Consider the following 19,424-nt stretch of genomic DNA (forward strand, 5'->3'; position numbering starts at 1 on the left):
TTTTAAATGTGTGGAGCGAATGTGGGCCTTCACTTCCCTGCTATCCTCTTAGCTTAGAATAGTTACTCACCTCTGACGCCAGGCGGCAGCAGACACATCACGGACCAGCTGCAGAGAGACTGGTTTGGTACTTGGCTTTGTGTGGGATGTCTGTGTGCGTGCCTGTTTGTGTTTCAGTGGCTTGTCTGAAGGAGCGTTTATTGGAGTGAAGAAGAAAAAACATTTTGTTCACTGTTTGCAATTACGGGGGAACTTCTCAGAGGACCAGTTTTTTGTTCCCAGGAGGGAGTTGAAGGAGACGTTCTCTGGCAGCTGCTGAGCATTGCCTATTCTCCCTTTGGCTGTCAATTCACACAGGTGAGATTCAGAAAGGTGAGAGGCCAGAGCCCTCTGCTGCAGGGGGTCATGGTAGGACGCAGCTTTTAAGGAGATTTTCGGTGTTCACTCTTCTTATTTCTTTTCTTGTGTTGTCAGCAGGTATAATAACTACATAATGAGCACCGAGCCCCACAGAACTCTCTAGGACATAATTTGTGTGTCGAGTGTATTCACTCCACAGCAGAAGTGGGGAACCTCAGGCCCTCCAAAGTCATTCTCTCATATATATATATATATATTTCTATATCTTGCTATGTAACAAAATTTCTATATCACTCAACTGTAATAAAAAACCTTATAGCGGTTTACAAAAAAAAGTTAAAACATCAAAATTATCCTTTGGAAAAGCTTGGCACATATTTGGAGACATTTAAAAGCTAAAGTCAACAATGCACGCAAAAAAAAATGCACACAAAAAAATACTTGTCTGTGTTCTTCTACGTGCCTGGATATGTATACCTGCAAGGGCCTGTCTTTTCTTCAAAGTTGCCTTAGATGTCTGTGTGCCCATACGCAGCCCTTCGGAGGCTGCAGAACTTGCAATGCGAAACTGCGGTGTAAGGATTTAATCTGCGCAAAGCCTCTTTTCCATACACTCCCTTCCCTTCCGAACTCCCAGGCCCAGGGCTTCACCCTTTGCATCTCAAATGCCAGGTGCTCTGAGGCAGAAATTCAAAACCTCTTTAATTTTTGATTTCGCGCAGTGGCTGTTTCTTCGGTCCACGAGCGCAGAAAGCAACGGGGAGGGTGGGCACTGCTTGTGTGGGCAGAGGCAGCACGTTTGTGGCATTGCTAATGAAGTCGGGAGAGAAAGCAGGGGTGCAACAGGCGTACAGACAGCCCTGCTGGAACGGTGGAAGGAGTTGGGTATGTTTAGCCTGGGGAAGAGAAAGCTGGGAGGTGACACGATAGCCATATTCAAATATCTAAAGGGCTGTCACATTGGAAGATGGAGGAAGAGTGTTTCCTGCTGCTCCCTAGAGGGCAGGACTGGAACCAATGGATCCAAATCGCAAGAGAGTATCAGCAACTCTCTCCTGTGGTTTCCAGCAACTGGTATTTATAGTTGTCATTACTGATTGCATTTGTATCTTACCATATTTCCCCCCTTTATGGTTCTCTCTTCCATAAATACCCTGTGAAGTAGGTTAGGCTGAGAGACAGTGGCTGGCCCAAGGTCACCCCCAGTGTGAGCTTCATTCGTGGCAGAGTGGGGAATTTGACCCCTAGTCTCTCCTAGTCCCAACACCAGGCATAGGCAAACTAGGCCCTCCAGATGTTTTGGGACTACAACTCCCATCATCCCTAGCTAACAGGACCAGTGGTCAGAGACGATGGGAATTGTAGTCTCAAAACATCTGGAGGGCTGAGTTTGCCTATGCCTGCTCTAACCACTATGCCAGCATGCACTGGCTCCAGCCATGGATTGGTTTAATCTTTTAAAGCCATCCAGTTTGGTGGCCATTGACTGCCCCCCACTGCTCCCCAGTTCAGAACATCACCCCCTTCTCACAAAGGCACTTCTGTCCCCAATGTATGCAGGGGACGCAGAACAGTTAGCACGGCATTTAAAATGAATCATGAAACCAAATCATGGAGCACAATTACACTTTTGGCTTGAGGCAGAAGAAGGGGAAAAAATCCTAAGCAACAAGAGGAGAAAGGAAGACTGAAAAGAACTGGCTATGTTTAGCCTCGCAAGCAGAAGGTTAAGGGGGAGAGGGAGGGGAAGTGTGGAAGGATGGAGAGATGGGTCTGCTGACAGCCTTCAAACGGCTTCAGATTACATTTTTTTGCAGCCTGCAAGTGGAGATCTGCACACATTCGTGGATGTGGGGGCGGCTGTTTGTGTGTGCAATAGCGTCTCTATGTGTCCTGTCTTCCCTCCCTCTTGCAGACACCCCATTCACAGTACTTCTTATAAACTGTGCCTATACAAAACACGCATACACATTTCACCCCTCTCCCCCAGAATATTCTCAGACGCAGTCTAACAGCTGACCCCACTCTGTGCTGGGTTTTGCAGGCAGACAGCAGCCTAGGATTCTTTCGATAAGAGGCAATGCTCGGGGACAGATCCTGCACCTTTACAAGCTTAGATCCTCGGGAGCCGTTGGTCATTTGCCCTCTTGTCACAGAATGCAGGTCACAAAAACCATATGTGTGTTTTCTTTTATTTAGGGAACGGTCTCTCAGTCAGTGGACACAGGTTTGCTGTTTAAAAACAAGCTGAGGGCCACTCACCTCCCAACACAATAACTGCTGCTGCAAAACGACAGCGCAGCTCACCATTAATTCTCCAATTGTTGCTGAATGCCAGGCCTGTGGAACTAACAGAAAACCAATTCCTTTCCCCCTCTGTTCCGCATCCAGAGAGAGAGGCTGTTGCACACAAAAGGGCCCAGCTGCAGTCCTTCATTGTCGCTGCTAGTCACAGGAGACCAGGTGCACTTTTGGGTTGTGTGTGTGGAACAGCGGGACTTATTCCGCCCTGGGGCAAAGCATCTGGGTTCCGTGAACATGGGAGAAGAGGGACTCACCTGGCTGGACGGAATCAATTTGCGCATTAGTTTCAAATCAAGCAAGAGGCCTCTGCACCGCTACAGAAAAAGGAACGACCAGGAGGCAGAGGATGTTTCCAGCTTGACTGGCTCCTCTGGGGAGGGAAATTCTGCCGGGACTGCCGCTTTTCGAGAAAGCGTTGCTATTTCAAGAGGAATCCAGCTGCGGATGGCTCAGGCTCCGTGGGATACATCTGTGAATTGCTCAGGTGAGAACAGTAACAGCCTCTGACGCCCTATAGCAGGGACGGGGTAGGGAGCGTGTGGCCTTCCAAGTCTTGGTGTACTCCAGCTCCCATCATCTGACCATTGGCCACACTGGCTGGGGTTGATGGGAGTTGGAGCTCAACAACTTGGAGGACCAGATCCATAGTGAATGAGGCCACCTCAAACAGGTGCTGGGACATCCTAAAGGACAGGTGAGGTCCTGTTGTTGGACCGCAATTCCCGCCAGCTGCAGCGAGTGTGGCCAATGGGAGATGATGGGAGTTGTAGTCCACCAACAGTTGGTGTGCTAAAGGATCCCTACCTCTGTCCCAAACAGCCTTAAATTCATCCAGCCTCTAACCAGGGTTGAATATAAGAAGGAGGCGATTGCACTGAAGGTCCTGCCTGATGGTTTCCTTCTGGAGTTTCGCTCCACTATAGGAAGTGTGTTGCTGGATTAGAGAGGGAGGCCTTGTGGTCTGACTCAGCAGGGCTCCATCTTTCCCTCTTTGTTTTCTTCCAAATCGCTTCTCAAAACTCAATTTTTTCTATTAAGCCCTTTGCCTTCCCTCTGTAATCCTTTCTCCCAAACGAAATGTAGCTTAAGCGCATCTGAGCATTTAAGCGCACTGGTTGGTGGTAAGGCACAATGCTTTGCATGCAGAAGGGAGAGGCTGATGCACTCGACTTCCACTTATGGGCTTCCCATTGGTTGGCCACTGTGAGAACAGGATGCGGCCCCTTTTTCGCCTGGTCCAGCTTTTCCTTGTACAGGGAGGCACATTTGGCGTTGTGAGTTGGGACATAACTGCAGAGCAGCGAAGGGCAACCTCTGACCCTTCAGCTGTTGCTTGGCTACAACTCACAGCAGCCGTGCTCCCTGGGGACTGAGGGTTGCAGTTTCCCCAGCCTGGATATAAAAGCTGGTTGCCGTGGAAAACTGATCAAGCGGGTGCTTTCACTACACATAAGCAGGCCTGGCTGGTCTTTTCCTGGTCAGTTGGCAAACCACTTTAGAGGAGGAAACAGTGTTTGAAATTAGCCAGGCACATTTTGCATTGACCAACGGCCAGGATGGTGCCTGACATCTTCACCATCTGGAGGTGAAAGTCTGGGGATCCTTGAACTGCTTTCACACTAATACCCCGTCCTGTAGAATTCTATCAGTTATCTGCACAATTGAAATGAATTTCAGGAACCAAAATTATTTTCCTGTGCAGCCTGAGCCAAGGGCAGTGAACAATGTGATAGTGAATTGTTGTCGCTTCACATACCCCATCCCACTGCCCTGCTCACAGTTGTGAAGAATATTCTTACATTGTGAATGGTTCATGTCACCATTAAGAAAAAGAGGTCGGAATAGGCTAATATATATTATTCCCTAGGTCAAGGAACTTTTCTTCTTTTAAATTAACTGAGAATGCGCCAGTTAATTTAAAAGAAATTAACTGAGCTCAAGATTGTCATCTGAACTAGCCAGATGTTTAACTGAGAATGCGCCAGTCCATCATTTGAAAAATAAGACTTTGGCGCCATCTTAAAAAGGTAAAGGGACCCCTGACCATTAGGTCCAGTCGTGGCCGACTCTGGGGTTGCGGCGCTCATCTCGCTTTATTGGCCGAGGGAGCCGGCATACAGCTGGTCACGTGGCCAGCATGACTAAGCCGCTTCTGGCGAACCAGAGCAGCGCACGGAAACACCATTTACCTTCCCCCTGGAGTGGTACCTATTTATCTACTTGCACTTTGACGTGCTTTTGAACTGCTAGGTTGGCAGGAGCAGGGACCGAGCAACGGGAGCTCACTCCGTCGTGGGGATTCGAACCGCCGACCTTCTGATCAGCAAGCCCTAGGCTCTGTGGTTTAACCCACAGCGCCACCCGCATCCCATCTTGCTTGCCCCCAAATGCCAACTAAACATTCCGCTTTGGCGACTGTAACCTTGGTTTAAGAATCCATTTGGTGCCTAGCTTATATTTATGAGTTTCTAACCCTGGGAGGGAAATGTGGTGTGCCTGAGGCCCCCCCCCCCCAATATATCAGGATAATGGGACTATTCACCAGCCACAGTCAAATCGTTTCTTTTTTTATTTCCAACAGAATTTCTTTATACAACAGTCCCCTGGGGAGGGGGGGTCATCAGTTTTAAAAAAGAGCGCAAGGAAGGGAAGGGGCTTAGGAATCAATAGTACCACGGTGAGGTGACCGTTCCCACCACCACCACCCCAAATCCTCTAGGACCAGACTTTCCAGATTTCATTTGCGGTCTGTCCCATTTGTTTCTGTTTTGACCACCCCTAAACTGGACGCATCATAAGCAGGCTGGATCCAGACAAAAACACTTCTCCCCTAACGAGCTAAGAGGACACCGTCAAGGCAAGAAAATCCAAATAGAAAGCAGGTTGTCATAGGGTTATATCACACACACAAAATTTAACCAGGTCCCGAGAAACATAATTAAGTGACAATTGCTCCGAAAACCCAACTTGAACTACAAATGTTAAGAAATGATAATACTCATCAACATGTTCTGGAACACACACCCCCTGCTGGTTTCTGAAGGTCAAGCGTTTGATAAATAAATAAAAATCACAGGAGCAGGCCAGGTTGGGTTTGGGTTTTGTTTTTTAAAAAGATTATTTTTTTTATAAAAAAAACTGCTGAATTGGCATCCCCTAAGCCCAGGACTTCCATCCAAGTTTCCGTGCGCTGTAAATAATGCCGGCAGGAGGAGCCTCTGAGAACGCACAGAGTGCCTTTCACAGCCTTCTCTCTCTCTCTCTCTCTCTCTCTCTCTCTCTCTCTCTCTCTCACACACACACACACACACACACACACATACACACACACACAGAGAGAGAGAGAGAGAGAGAGAGAGAGAGAGAGAGAGAGAGAGAGAGAGAGAGAAATTTATGTGGGATTTGATGGAGAGGGTATCCAGATCAGTAATCAAAACTCACACATAAATACATGGATTTGAAAGGGCATTTCCATCCCTACCAACTTTCTTGGGTTTACAGATCTACCGGGGGGGGGGGGGCAGGGGAGGCTATTTCGGCAGTTCAGGAAATGACCTCTTGGGAGAGGGCTTGCTCTGTGACAGCTCCCTGAATGGCTGGGCCTCCCTCTGCACAGAGAGGGGTGTGTATATGGCATTGTCACTGCACAGCTTCTGCCGTATGCAGGAGAAGCACCTCTGTACCCCGACCTTTAGCAGTTAAAGGTATTTCGTTTTGTTGGATTTCTACTGTTCTGCTCTATTGGGAACAGTTTTGATTGTTAACTGCTTTATCTGTTTGTTTGTTTTTTTACAACTGTATTGCTGTAACCTGCCCCTGGGACCTTACTGAGGGTGAAGGATGGGTAAGAAATTGAATCAATCCATCAAAATTACTTGCAAGGTGGCCTTGCCCCATATATGCCCACTTGACAGCTCCAAATGTGCCACATAATGCTCATTCCACATTTGTATGAAGTCGGTATTTAAGTGTGCCAGCACCCATGCTTTGGAATTCCCTGCCTATTAGCATCCAGGCACCCTTTTTGGTACCTGCTAAAAACGTTTTTGTTTAGGCAAGCCTACCCAGATGTGTAGAAATGCTGACCTTTAATCTGGGTTTTATCTTATTGTTGATTTTCAATAATTTGTTTGAAAATATTTTTATTTTTTTGCTAAGCATTTTGTTGTTTTCTTCTTTCTCTAAACTGCTTTTGAGGTTTTTCTTTTTTCTTTTTAACAATCAAGCGGTATATAATTTTTTAATGAAAAAAATAAATAAGATGGTGTATTGCAGTACCTCTGGGCTGGGCAACAAACTGGCCTGACAGACGATGTAACACCCAGCTTTGGTTCTGCTATTTTCACCTCTCGGTGATTACAAATATCATTACTTGTTTGAGGGAAAATATTTTCCATACGTGTGTGTGTGTACACACACACCCACACACCATATATATTTTGTGCGTGAGCATCTTAGACTAAGAGGTAAGAGTAAGAATAATTACCATGTTCAGACCTCAATCCAGAAGAAATTATTTGTGTATAAATCTCAATAATTTCAGTAGTGCCTAAGGGTGACTATTTTTTATCATTATTATTTTTGGAATTTTTAGGGTAGAAAAACAGCTTCAAGGACTAGGGTATTAAAAACCAGGAAAAAGCCTGGTTTAAATGATTATTCATTAAAAGTTTTAGATATTTTACAAAAAATAATATCTGGATATCATTGATCTTGCACACATCTCACACTTTTTCGGGGGAGAAATTGTGTCGCAAAATCGCGCCAACCAAACTGGCTGCCACTTTCTCCAGATTAAAAAACTGGATGTCCCCGTTTTCCCCGGGACACTTGTGGGATATGTGAGTTTTGGCCCTATCAATAGGCAGCCCGCCCCCCTTTTTCACTTAAATAAGTGCTGAGGACTACTGGGCTGGTTTTTCTCTGCTGCTTACTGTTTATATTTTTCATTTAATTACACTTCTTTTAAACTGACTCCTAATAATCATCAGCATCATAACAATAACAATAATTTTATTATTTGTACCCAGCCACTTATCTGCTTTTTCTGCAGTGTCCCTTATGTGGATCAGTTAAGTTTTGGATGTGGATTTTACTGTCTGTAAGCCGTTTTTATTGCAAAGTGGACTCTTAAGCACAATCAACAAAAACAAACATTCAAAAGGCTTGTTTTAAAAAATGCCGAATTGATTTTCAATTCAAGACACAGTGAGGGCCTTTAGGAACAGAGGAAGCCGGACCATGGGTTCATCTTAGCTTAGTGTTGTACACACTGACTGGCAGCAGCTGCCTCTGACAGGAGCCCTACCTGGAGCTGCCAGGACTCGAACCTGAGACTTTCTGCATGCAAAGCAGATGCTCTCCCACTGAGTTATGGTCCTTCCTGGCTCATGTGGGCTTTCTCTTCAGATGGCTTTTAGAAAAGGACGAGGCACATTCTTGAAGGGGGTGGGGGTATAAGTCTATCAACAGCTGTCAGCTAGGATAGGTAATGGAGCCTCCATGTTCAGGAGCAGTTAGCATAAGCTGAGGGCAAGCAAGATGAGAAGGCCCTTTCCTTTCTAGCCCTGCTTCCCATAAAGCATCTGGCTAGTCACTGTTTGGGATGCTGGATTAAGAAGAACATGGGGTCTGGCCCAGCAGGTCTATTTTTTTCTTATATAGATTCTTATTTTGGATTTATCAACATCTGCCTTTAGGGGCAAGTGGTGGCAGAACCTTCTGAACGCAAGGCAGATGTTATGCCACTGATTTCATACCCTCCAGCACCATGAAGTCAAAATCCAGGATGCCACCCTTTTTTTTAATCACGAGAACACGGCAGCCATTGGGGTTGCTGTGATCTTGCACATATTTTGCACTGTGGTTCCACACTTTTTCAGGGGAGAAACTGTGTCGCAAAATCACGCCAAACAAAATGGCCGCCACTTTCTCGGCTTTTCCCAGGACACTTGTGGGCTATGTGAGTTTTGGGACCTATCCCCTAAAATAAAGGAAGATTCCAGTCCTCATGGAAAGGCCTGGTTTTAAAAAAGACGCTGCCTTAGACTGAATCAGACCACCATCCATCTAGCTCAGTATTGTCAACACTGGCTTGCAGAAGCTCAAGCGTTTCAGGCAGGGAGTGATTTCTGGCCCTACCAAAAAATAAAAATAAAACCAGGGTCCGTCTCCCATGAAAGGGAGGCCTCTCACTCCCCTCCCAGAAAAGCCAGGAGTTGTACCAAAAAGGAAAAGCGCCAGCGGGGAAGATAGGCCCACGAGTTGCCATGACAACAGAGTGCCTCCACGACTTCCAGTCACAGCATCCCTTCCCCATCTGACAACATTCAGCAATTCAATTCAGAAGGAAATAAAGGAGAAGAAAAGGGAAACTGCGCTTGCTGAATAACCGCTTCCCATAGCAGACTGATTGCTCTTGTTGGAGCAAGAGGAGGGGAAACAAAAGCAGAAGAATTGGGGAGGGGGGCTTTCCCCTCCGAACCCCCTCCCTGAATCTCCTCCACTAGCAAGGGTGACAAAATGGCCGCCCAACCTTGCCACTGCGGTTTTGCTGAGGCTTTCCCTCGCCTCTCCAGCCCTCCTCCTTCCTTCCACTGTGGAGAAGTTGTTACCGTCACCAAACCTACCAAAAAAAATAAGGCGGGGGGACGCGACATTCAACTATATCTCGAGGAACACCTCCCCAGGAGCTGGGGCCGTGGAAAGAAGTTGGGGAGTGGGGTGAACCACACACACACCTTCTCCCCAGATTTATTTTTTTTAATATATAAATATCCCAAAGCAGTAGAAGAACACACACATACACACAAAAGGTTCCCTGTCCAGCGAGAGCTGGAGATAAATGCAGCTGGAGAGAGACCCTAGTTCTGCTTTACACATAGTGCCCTGCACCCCAATACGGTCTGGACCCCTCAACCGAAAACTCCATTCCGGCTGCAGCCCTCCCTCAATGAGCTCCTTGCAACGGGGAGGTCCATCAGCGGAGAGGCCGGCTCCAGCTTCCTTTTCCAAAATATAGAGCCGGCGGTCGTTATTTCTGGGGCTGGGGGGGTTTGGTGGTGGTGGTGGTGGTACGGCAGGCCCCCCTATCTGGTATGAGGCAGCAGAGTATCATTGTCCAAGGCAGCCAGGAAAAGGACAGTCTTGCAGCGTGAATTGGCTTCGGACATGGGAGTGGGGTGGGGGGCCCTCGGGCCTGGCATGGGTCCGTCCCACCCCGCCACACAGTCTTGGCACGTTAACTTCGTAGTCCAGGTGAGGTGGGCGTCCCCCACCCTGCAAAGGGTGTCTGTTAGAAACTCACCAGCGTATAAACCATACTGGAAAGCAGGAACGTGGAGCAAGAAAGGAAGGAGAAGAAGAAGCCGTCACCAAAGTCAGGACGAAGACAGCAAAGATCACAGGTTCCCCACCCCCCACCCCACCAACCTCATAATAATAGTAGCTAAGAAACAAACTACGCATTGGGATTAATAAGGAGCAAAAATTACCAAGCGTTAATATCGAGATGTGGAAAATATGGATAGAAGAAGGAGAAGCAGGACTAAGGTGTGGAGATATGCTCTCCAGAGATCCAGACCGTGGGGAGCCCCAAGAAATTAATAAATACCATTTGGACTATAAATTGATCTTTTTTATTTTAGTTTTTTTAATTTTTTATTGAAGTATTATGATTGGATATTTAATTGGATGTTTTTTATTGGAAAATCAATAAAAATGATTTTTTTAAAAAAATGATTTATAAGGAGCATGGAGCTACCTCGACCCTTTCCCATTTAGTAACAACATTTGGAGGGTCACGGGTTCCAGACCTCTGGTGCGTTATTTTATTGATTCATCTGTAAACTGCTTTGAGACTATTTATGGTGAAAAGTGGTCCATAAATACTAGAAATCAATTTTTAAAAACTGTATTTATTCTACACTGGACTACTTCTTATACACAGCTGAACCAGTAACAATGACAATGCTTACAGTGGCATAAAAATAATATGAGATTTCTGCCTAAAAAATATTTTTAGTAGCCGTGTTGTCCTCTTCAGGTAGCTGTGGACCTTGGAAGCAGTTTATTTCATCCCCAGTGGGGATATTAGGCTTTTCTGAACTGTAAGTTAAAAGCTGGGGTGGAGCTTGTGGAAAAGGCTTTTGAAGCAGCGATTATCTGATGTATCCCGTCAAATGGACAGAGCAGCAACATCCATTTCTAAAATAGCAGCATTGTATAAGAACTCCTTTGGTGCTACCTTCTCATTTTAAGGATTTGCACAGAAATGGAGAGACAGGATTGCCTTTACTAAAGCCCAGTTAAATCTGCAGCCCCGTGGATCTCAAAGATTGTGCCCTAAAGATCCTCTATACAGCAGATTGTTATTGTGCATAGTGAGTCTGCAGCAAACCCCCCCCCCCCCCGCCAACTTCTCTCTAAAATCAGAGCTGACCACACGAAGCTCACCTGTACAGGTAATAGAAGAATGACACCAGGTAAAAGGCCAGTTTGCACCACGATTCTTTCTGACAGTAGTTTAAGATATCGGCATTCATGATGGAGACGGCGTCGTACATCACTTCTGAGCCATCTGCTGGGCGGTGGAAGTACCTGGAGGGCAGGTGGGGAGGAAAGAGGTGAGTGAAAATGTCCAATCTCTTCCCTAAATTTCCATCTCGTGGAGGTGGTGGTTGTCTTAAAGCAGATCTGCTACATTTGAGCCAATTCATTGCTTAGATTCATTTATTGAAAACCTCTTGATAAGACATATGCAAAAAAGGTGTTCCCTGATCAGTTAGGCATTATTTATTACTACAATTAACCCTGCCTTTCCTCCAAGGCTAGGGGTGGGAAACCTGTCACCTTGTGGGATTCTCAACTGTTGGCCATGCTGGCTGGAGCTGATGGAAGTTGGAGTCCAACAACTTGGAGGGCCCCAAAGTAGATAATTGTGAGTTAGGGGGATTAATAGTCTGGGTATACGTCAGCTTCCTGCTTTCTCAGACCCAGAAACATGGCGCAGGTATGGTCTAATGATACAATTTAAATATTTCATTTCTGCTGGCAAAGGGCAATCTTCCTTCCCCTCCTGCTTCCTGCATCCTCCTGCACAAGTTTCTATAAGCATCAATTTCCTGGGCTGCAACTTCAAACCTACAGAGATGTACAGAAATAGACTATAATCTAACTATCCTTACAGGTTTGTCCCAGTGCAGGGAATGAGATGATCCCCTAAAGCTATTTATTTATGTTTTGCAAACAGGTCAAGTTTCACAGCTAACACAATTTAAAAACCTGTGTCAGGTTTTATGGTATATGTGTGTGTGTATTTTTGTTTTTAATTTCATCCAAACTTCAGTTCAGCACCCAACACAATAAATCCTGGAATCCAGGTGCTATATTTCAAAAAATGAATAAGCCAACTTTCCTTTCTTTTAACGTAAGTTATATATCGGCTACAGTTTCCATTTGTAATTAATTGCAATTCATCTTGTGTTGTCTGAAACTGCCAAAACCGTGGCTGTGGTTTGCTTGAAATAAGCCAGATTCAAATTATGATCTCTGAAGCTGGCTTGTTTCAAACAAGTCTAAGTTAAAAAAATAACCACAGTTTACGGTTTGGATGTACAGTAACACTAAACTGTGGTTAATTGAAAACAGAAGTGAAAGATTTGAGTGTCTTCCTGGCGGCTGTAGAAATTGATTCTGGTGTTAAACTACTTCCCAGTGCTGTAAACCAGGGACGATGAACCTCCAGATATTGCCGGCCTCCAATTCCCGCCTCCCCCAGCCAGGATGTCCAACGGCGAGGGCTGGAGGGAGTTGCAGTTCGACAACATGTGGAAGGCTACAATCTCCCTGTCATGAACTGCAGCAAGGAAGCACTGGGGTGTGTTTAGGCCGTGTTGGTGTTCAGCCTCACCTCCACAAGTGGTAGAAAAGCAGCGGGATATTAAGTCCCAAAGTCACCCATTCAGCTGCACAGAGAAACATCAGGCAGAAAAGGCCATGGATGGAATATTCGGGAACGACGAGCTGCAAGAGAAACCCTCTGGTCAAAAAGGGAGGCTATTTTGGGCACATATTGCACTCAGTGCAACACACAGCAGATAAAAGAACCTATTAAAAACAGCCTCCCCCAAAACCTGGTGTCCGACAAATGTTGTTGGGACTACAACTCCCATCTTCCCGAGCCTGTTCCCCCCACCCTGCCCACCAGATTTAGACCCTAAAGACCTGCAAGCAGAGAAGTCCTTCGAACATAGAACTGGAAAGTAGGGCACCCGGTCACCCTTCTTTTGCTACAGCTCTTCTGGAAAGATGGGTGGGTTGTTAAACCACTATGGGAATTGTAGCTCTAGGAAGGGTGTCCTAACAACTCTCAGCAGCCTTAACAAGCAACAGTTCTCAGGGTTCTTTGTGGGGAGGGCATGACTCTTAAAGGAGCATCTCCATCATCATCTTCTGCCCGGACACTGAGGTCCAGCTCCGAGGGCCTTCTGGCGGTTCCCTCACTGTGAGAAGCCAAGTTACAGGGAACCAGGCATAGGGCCTTCTTGGTAGTGGCACCAGCCCTGTGGAATGCCCTCCCATCAGATGTCAAAGAGACTACCAGACTTCTAGAAGACATCTGAAGGCAGACCTGTTTAGGGAACCTTTTAATGTTTAATAGGTTATTGTATTCTGTTGGAAGCCGCCCAGAGTGGCTGGGGAAATCCAGCCAGATGTTGTTGTTGCTATTAATATTATTATTATTAATATTAATAATATTATGTGGTATCACAGTGCTTTAAATGGGTGTAGGTGTGCCCTTGGGCTTGACAAGTGAGAACTGCCCTCCCTATTCTAGATTCCCTAGTCACTACATTCTATTCTCCTTCCATGTTTTTTTTCTTTTCCACCTCCCCCCCCCATCAGTCAGCATTCTGTAGCCACTGAATATACTCAGTCCTCACTAGACAGTTTTGGGGGGCTCACCACCCCTTTAGAGTATTCGTCCTAACTTTTTTTTTTGTAATCCTGCAAAGCTCTAGCTTCTTCCCACATGTCTGCTGATAACCCCCTAGTTGCATGGGTGGGGCGGTTTTCACAGAGTCACAGAACTGTAGAGTTGGGACCACGAGGGTCACGTACGAGGATGCTGTGCAATGAAGGAATCTTCTGCCCAGTGTTGGGCTCAAACCCACAACCCTTTGATCAGGAGTCCTGTGCTCTACTGACTGAGCTATCCCAGTTTTGGATACGTAAACAGCAGCATGCATATCAAGAACATCAGAAAGAGGGGGGAGAATGGTAAAGTGGGAGCAAATAACAACAACAACAACAACAACAACAACAACAACAACAACAACAACAACAACAACAACAACAACATTTTATTTATATCCCGTCCTCCCCAGCCGAAGCCGGGCTCAGAGCAGCTAACAACAGTAAAAAAATAATACAACATTCTAAAATCAGTTCATTATAAAATCAGTTCAAATCAAATTAATGGCAACCATTTGGCTAGAGTTCTGTGAGGATTGCCAAAGGAGGGGGTCAGGCTGTGCCCTGGCCAAAGGCCTGGTGGAACAGCTTTGTCTTGCAGGCCCTGGGGAAAGATGTCAAGTCCCGCAGGGCCCTAGTCTCTTGTGACAGAGCGTTCCACCAGATCAGAGCCACAGCCGAAAAAGCCCTTGCTCTGGTTGAGGCCAGCCTAACCTCCCTTTGGCCCAAGATCTCCAAGATGTTTTTATTTGAAGACCGTAAGGTCCTCCGTGGGACATACCAGGAGAGGCGGTCCCGTAGGTACGCGGGTCCTAAGCCGTACAGGGCTTTAAAAGTTAAAACCAGCACCTTGAACCTGATCCTGTACTCCACCGGGAGCCAGTGGAGCTGGTATAGCACCGGGTGAATGTGATCCCACAGTGAGGACCCCGTAAGGAGTCTCACCGCAGCATTCTGCACCCGCTGGAGTTTCTGGATCATCTGTTATGGCTCGTCAACTGACACCCTTGGGTGCCAGAGTTAAAGATGCTTTGGAGGATCATCCCAGAGTGTGACGGGGGTGGGGGTAGAAATTTGACTCTGTTTGCATTTAAAGTTGAATTGCACTAATTAATACTTCCCAATATTTTGTGGCCCAAAACACAGCCTTAGAAATTTGCACCTCTCCAAGGTTTGCCATGAATTTCTCTTAACAATGTGTAGAAAAATGCCAACAGTGGTTCCCAAATTGGGCAGTGGCGCCATCTGGCAGGCGGTGGGATTACTTGGGGGAGGGTGCTCAGAGGCAAGGGGGTGGCAGAGGGGCACTGGAGGTGTGAACGACTACCAGACTTTGGAAAGCTGGTTATCACTGAATCCAGCCCATCCATTTTGTTGAATTAATTAAACTAAAGAGTTTTAATCACATTTTGAATAGCTGTGCAATTAATTGTTATTGTTTTGGATTTTATTGTGTTGTTATCTTCCTTAGCGGGTCATGCAAACTGCTAGTCTGAATAATGCTTTTTATAGGGTAAGGTAAGGGTTGCCGAAGGGACACGGGTGGCGCTGTGGGTTAAACCACAGAGCCTAGGATTTGCTGATCAGAAGGTCGGCAGTTCGAATCCCCACAACGGAGTGAGCTCCCGTTGCTCGGTCCCTGCTCCTGCCAGCCTAGCAGTTCAAAAACACGTCAAAGTGCAAGTAGATAAATAGGTACCGCTCCGGCGGAAAGGTAAACGGTGTTTCCGTGCGCTGCTCTGGTTCGCCAGAAGCAGCTTAGTCATGCTAGCCACATGACCCGGAAGCTGTACGCCGGCTCCCTTGGCCAATAAAGCGAAATAAGCACCGCAACCCCAGAGTCGGTCACGACTGGACCTAATGGTCAGAGGTCCCTTTACCTTTACCTTTACCTTTACCTTAAGGGGTGCTGAAAATGAGGTGTGTGTGTGTGTACATGAAAATAACATACAAAATGCATTATATCTGGGGAAATACAAACATTATGGAAAACATGCTTTGCAAAAACATTTATAGTAGGCAAAAGTGCAAAAAACATGTGCATATAAATGCATATATTAATGAAACTAACGTAGAAAAATGGGCTGTTTTAGGGAGAACTGCTTGCAAGAGCATAGATATATTGAGCAAAATGGGACAGAAAAATGTGTGTATTAGAAGAAAATTTGCACTAAACTGCTGATGAATTTTCATGAAATTTGGGGGAGGGGGCGGGAATCACAAACTGATGTGGAGGACTGACCTTAACATCAGAAAGATGAGAAACCAAGGGGAACTGGAATTGACAGGTTTGCCCATCAGGGAGATGAGTGTGTCATAGGGTTCTCAAAGGGAAAAGGTTAAATGAGGGTGAAAGATACCAGCAGACAAAGAGGCAAAAAGGCACTCACCTTTCTCAAGAGGCAACAGATGCGTTCGATGTTTTTCAACCTCTCTCTCTAAGTACAGAAATAAAAAAATGAAATAAACACTAGTCAAACTACTAGGGGAGCAACTGGGTAAGATGGAGGGAGGAGGGGGAGGATAGGGGGAGAGTCGATGGATCCTCAGGGATGTAACCAGAGAACATTAAATATCTCTGTAAGGATTTGTATAGGGGGAGGTTGGAGGGGGGGGTTGAACAGCAACAGAATGTTGCAGCGCAAAGTCCTCCTACTGTGGGTGCCAGCTAACCAGGCAGATTGGCCCGTTTCCTGGATACTCCATTCCGTTCCTCCTCTATTTCCATTCCCACCCCCCAACAGTCAGCATTCCACACCCAGTGAGCCTGCTGATGAGTCCTTATTGGGCCGTGGGTCATTTCCTGTTCCCCATTCCTTTGGTCTTCCCACCCCCCTAAATGTTTTTGTGCTTCTGCTAAGATTGCCCTGCAAAAGCCTTCTCATGTGGGGAGTGGCCGTGGTTCAGCAGCAGAACATCTGCTTTGCCTGCAGAAGGCCCCGGGTTCAACCCATGGAACTCTCCAAGTCAGGAGGCTGCCAGTCAGTGTCAACAAAACTGAGTTAGAAAGACCAGTGGTCTGACCCAGTATAACGCAGCTTCCTGGGCTCCTTTTTAAACCAGCCCATCTAGAACCATGAGAAGGGGAATCTTCCTCTATTTTTAGGGGGTGGGCCATAACTCAGCGCCACAGCTTCTGCCTCACATGCAGAAGGTTGCAGGTTCAATCCCTGGCATCTCCAGGAATACTTTTAATATGAGCATTTTAGGGTGGTTTTATCCTTCCTTTTTATCTATTCTTTATCTTTGTTTTCCACAAGTTGCTTAGAGTTCATGGGGGGGGGGTAAAAAGTGACATATTATATATATATATATATGTTGGTCTTACTCAGAGTAGACTCCTATCACTAGGTCTACTGAGAGTAGGGGATATATATACAGTGGTACCTTGGGTTACAGACGCTTCAGGTTACAGACTCTGCTAACCCAGAAGTAGTACCTTGAGTTAAGAACTTTGCTTCAGGATGAGAACAGAAATTGTGCTCTGGCAGCGTGGTGGCAGCGGGAGACCCCATTAGCTAAAGTGGTACCTCAGGTTAAGAACAGTTTCAGGTTAAGAACGGACCTCCAAAACGAATTAAGTTCTTAACCTGAGGTACCACTGTACACACACACACACACACACACACACACACTTATATCCCACCTTTTTTCTCCAAGGATCTCAAAGAGGGTTACGTGGGTCTCTTCCTCCTCATTTAATCCCCACAACAGCCCTGTAAGGTCGGCTAGGCTGCCAAGGTGATCCCATGAGCTTCATGGCCACGTGGGAATCTGAACCCTGGTCTCCCAGGTCCTAGTCTGACACTCTGACCACAGGGATTATATTTTTCTGCTGCCTTTACTCCCAAAGGAATTTAGAACAACATACAACTATCCTTTTCACTTTCTAAATACAGTGGTACCTCAGGTTACAGACTCCGCTAACCCAGAAATAGTACCTCGGTTTAAGAACTTTACCTCAGGATGAGAACAGAAATCACGCGGCGGCAGTGGGAGGCCCCATTAGCTAAAGTGGTACCTCAGGTTAAGAACAGTTTCAGGTTAAGAACGGACCTCCAGAGCGAATTAAGTTATTAACCCGAGGTACCACTGTACAAGAAGCCCTAAAGCTTCTTGGGGGGCTAACCAACATGCACAAAATATTTTTTTTCAAACCAAAGCAGGCATTTTTAAAATAAAAAAAGAAGAAGAGAGTCGGATCCAGCTATTTATTCCTTGCCACTGCCGGAGCGAAAGATGCAAAGTTCTCCATGCTACATAGGAATCTGACAAGGCTGCTGACCCTCAGAGGCCGAATCCTGGCACCAGCACCGCAATCTGAACCGGAAGTGTGAACAGGCAGCCCATCGGGTTGCTTTTCTCAAAACGCAACACACCGTGTAATCCTCTGGGTGCGTGGGGAATAAATCTGTCAGCGAACGGGGATAATGAACCGTTCAAAAATCGCATTTATCCAGCGCTCTGTCCTTATCTGGTTTGCAGCCCCTTAATCCCAAAATTGTATTTTTTAACTAATTGGTGGTAATTATTTTGTAAGCCCTGGTGGCAGCCCTTCAAATCCTGACCCGCATCGTTTGGGAGGTCAAGAGCAGTGGCTCCACGCAGAGACACCCTTCGGCGCTGACCCATGATCCCTGCCATTCTCCTTCGAGCCAGTTCTGTTCCTGCCGTCTTGTGCTTTGAAAGGGGCTCTGCCGAGACTGATAGTCGGGCCTTGCAGAGGCCTTTTCAAAAAGCCCTCTTGCGCAGGGTTTTGCAGGTGCCACCAATCAGCTCATTGCCAGGACCAGCAAACCCTTTCTAGGCCGAGCCATTGTTTTACCTGCCCCACAGCTGATTGTGGGGTGCTTTGCTGAGCCAAACTCTCAAACAGTGTACCTTCCAAATGTCAGGTAATTCACATGTGAGGGTCGTGGCCCCCATCCCAAAATATTGGCTGGGTGTCCCACTTGCATGTGGTTCTGCCGAGCCCCGACAGTCACTTGAGGCACAAAAACTGAACCCGGTGTCATTGTGACGTCGGGAATGATTGGCAGTTGGCCGTCCCCACCCACCTGTCCAAATTAGCTCATGAGGCCATTTTGTCCACTTGCCAAAATCCCAATTTCCCTCCCCTTAGGCCACATGGTGAATCCCAAGAGAGATATGGGACAGGGGACGGGAGATTAACCTTGGCCTGCGCTGTGAGTTCCTCTTCTGGTGCCTGTGACACGTGGAGAGAAATTGAGGTCAAACAAAACTATTTATACTTGCAGGAGGGGAGGGGAGGGGGCAACCCAGAAGACGTGCCACCTTCCTGGCACTGCGCCAGCGCTCTCTCTCTTTCCCTCGTGTTTGAAAGTTATCATGGACAGCCCAGGAGCTAACCTAATAGTTCCTTCCCTTGTTCGAAAACTTCCACTTTTGTTACCAAGCTGTCCTTGATCTTGCACCTCCATTTCATAGAATTGTACAGTTGGAAGGGACCACAAGGATCATCCAATCCAACCCTCTGCTATGCAGGAATCTTTCACCCAATGTAGGACTCGAACCCACAACCCTAAGGTGAAGAGTCTCACGGTCTACCGACTTGAACTATGCTATGAAGTGGATAGCTCAGAGGATAGTGGACTTCACTCATATAATGCCATCTCCCGGCCTACTAGGAACCACTGTCGGTGCCAATTAAACGTGGGCCAAAAATGACCTGCAGAACCTTTGCGCCAGGGATGGGGAGGGGCAGGGGCTGTGGCCTTCCAGATGCTGTTGCACTACGGCTCCCATCATTCCAGGCCACTGGACAA

General features: G+C 46.6%; 1 protein-coding gene across 2 annotated transcripts in view; it reads right to left on the reverse strand.

The window, feature by feature from the left end:
* Nucleotides 1-5,215: 5,215 nt before the first annotated feature.
* CNIH2 (cornichon family AMPA receptor auxiliary protein 2) overlaps nucleotides 5,216-19,424 on the reverse strand; it is a 51,582-nt gene continuing 37,373 nt past the window's right edge. Inside the window, exons 3-8 of one of the 2 annotated variants that reach the window (XM_081173416.1) lie at nucleotides 16,029-16,076; nucleotides 12,575-12,687; nucleotides 11,119-11,262; nucleotides 8,641-9,986; nucleotides 5,966-7,518; nucleotides 5,216-5,911 (exon numbers count right to left, since the gene is read on the reverse strand). In XM_081173416.1, the coding sequence (XP_081029542.1) occupies nucleotides 9,959-9,986; nucleotides 11,119-11,262; nucleotides 12,575-12,687; nucleotides 16,029-16,076 (333 nt within the window). In that variant the 3' untranslated portion in view covers nucleotides 5,216-5,911; nucleotides 5,966-7,518; nucleotides 8,641-9,958. Of the gene's footprint in view, nucleotides 5,912-5,965; nucleotides 9,987-11,118; nucleotides 11,263-12,574; nucleotides 12,688-16,028; nucleotides 16,077-19,424 lie in introns of both variants that reach the window. The other variant, XM_081173415.1, reaches the window with a different exon arrangement.

This window comes from Podarcis bocagei (assembly GCF_964188305.1).
Source record: "Podarcis bocagei genome assembly, chromosome: 16".
Taxonomy (NCBI): Eukaryota; Metazoa; Chordata; class Lepidosauria; order Squamata; family Lacertidae; genus Podarcis; species Podarcis bocagei.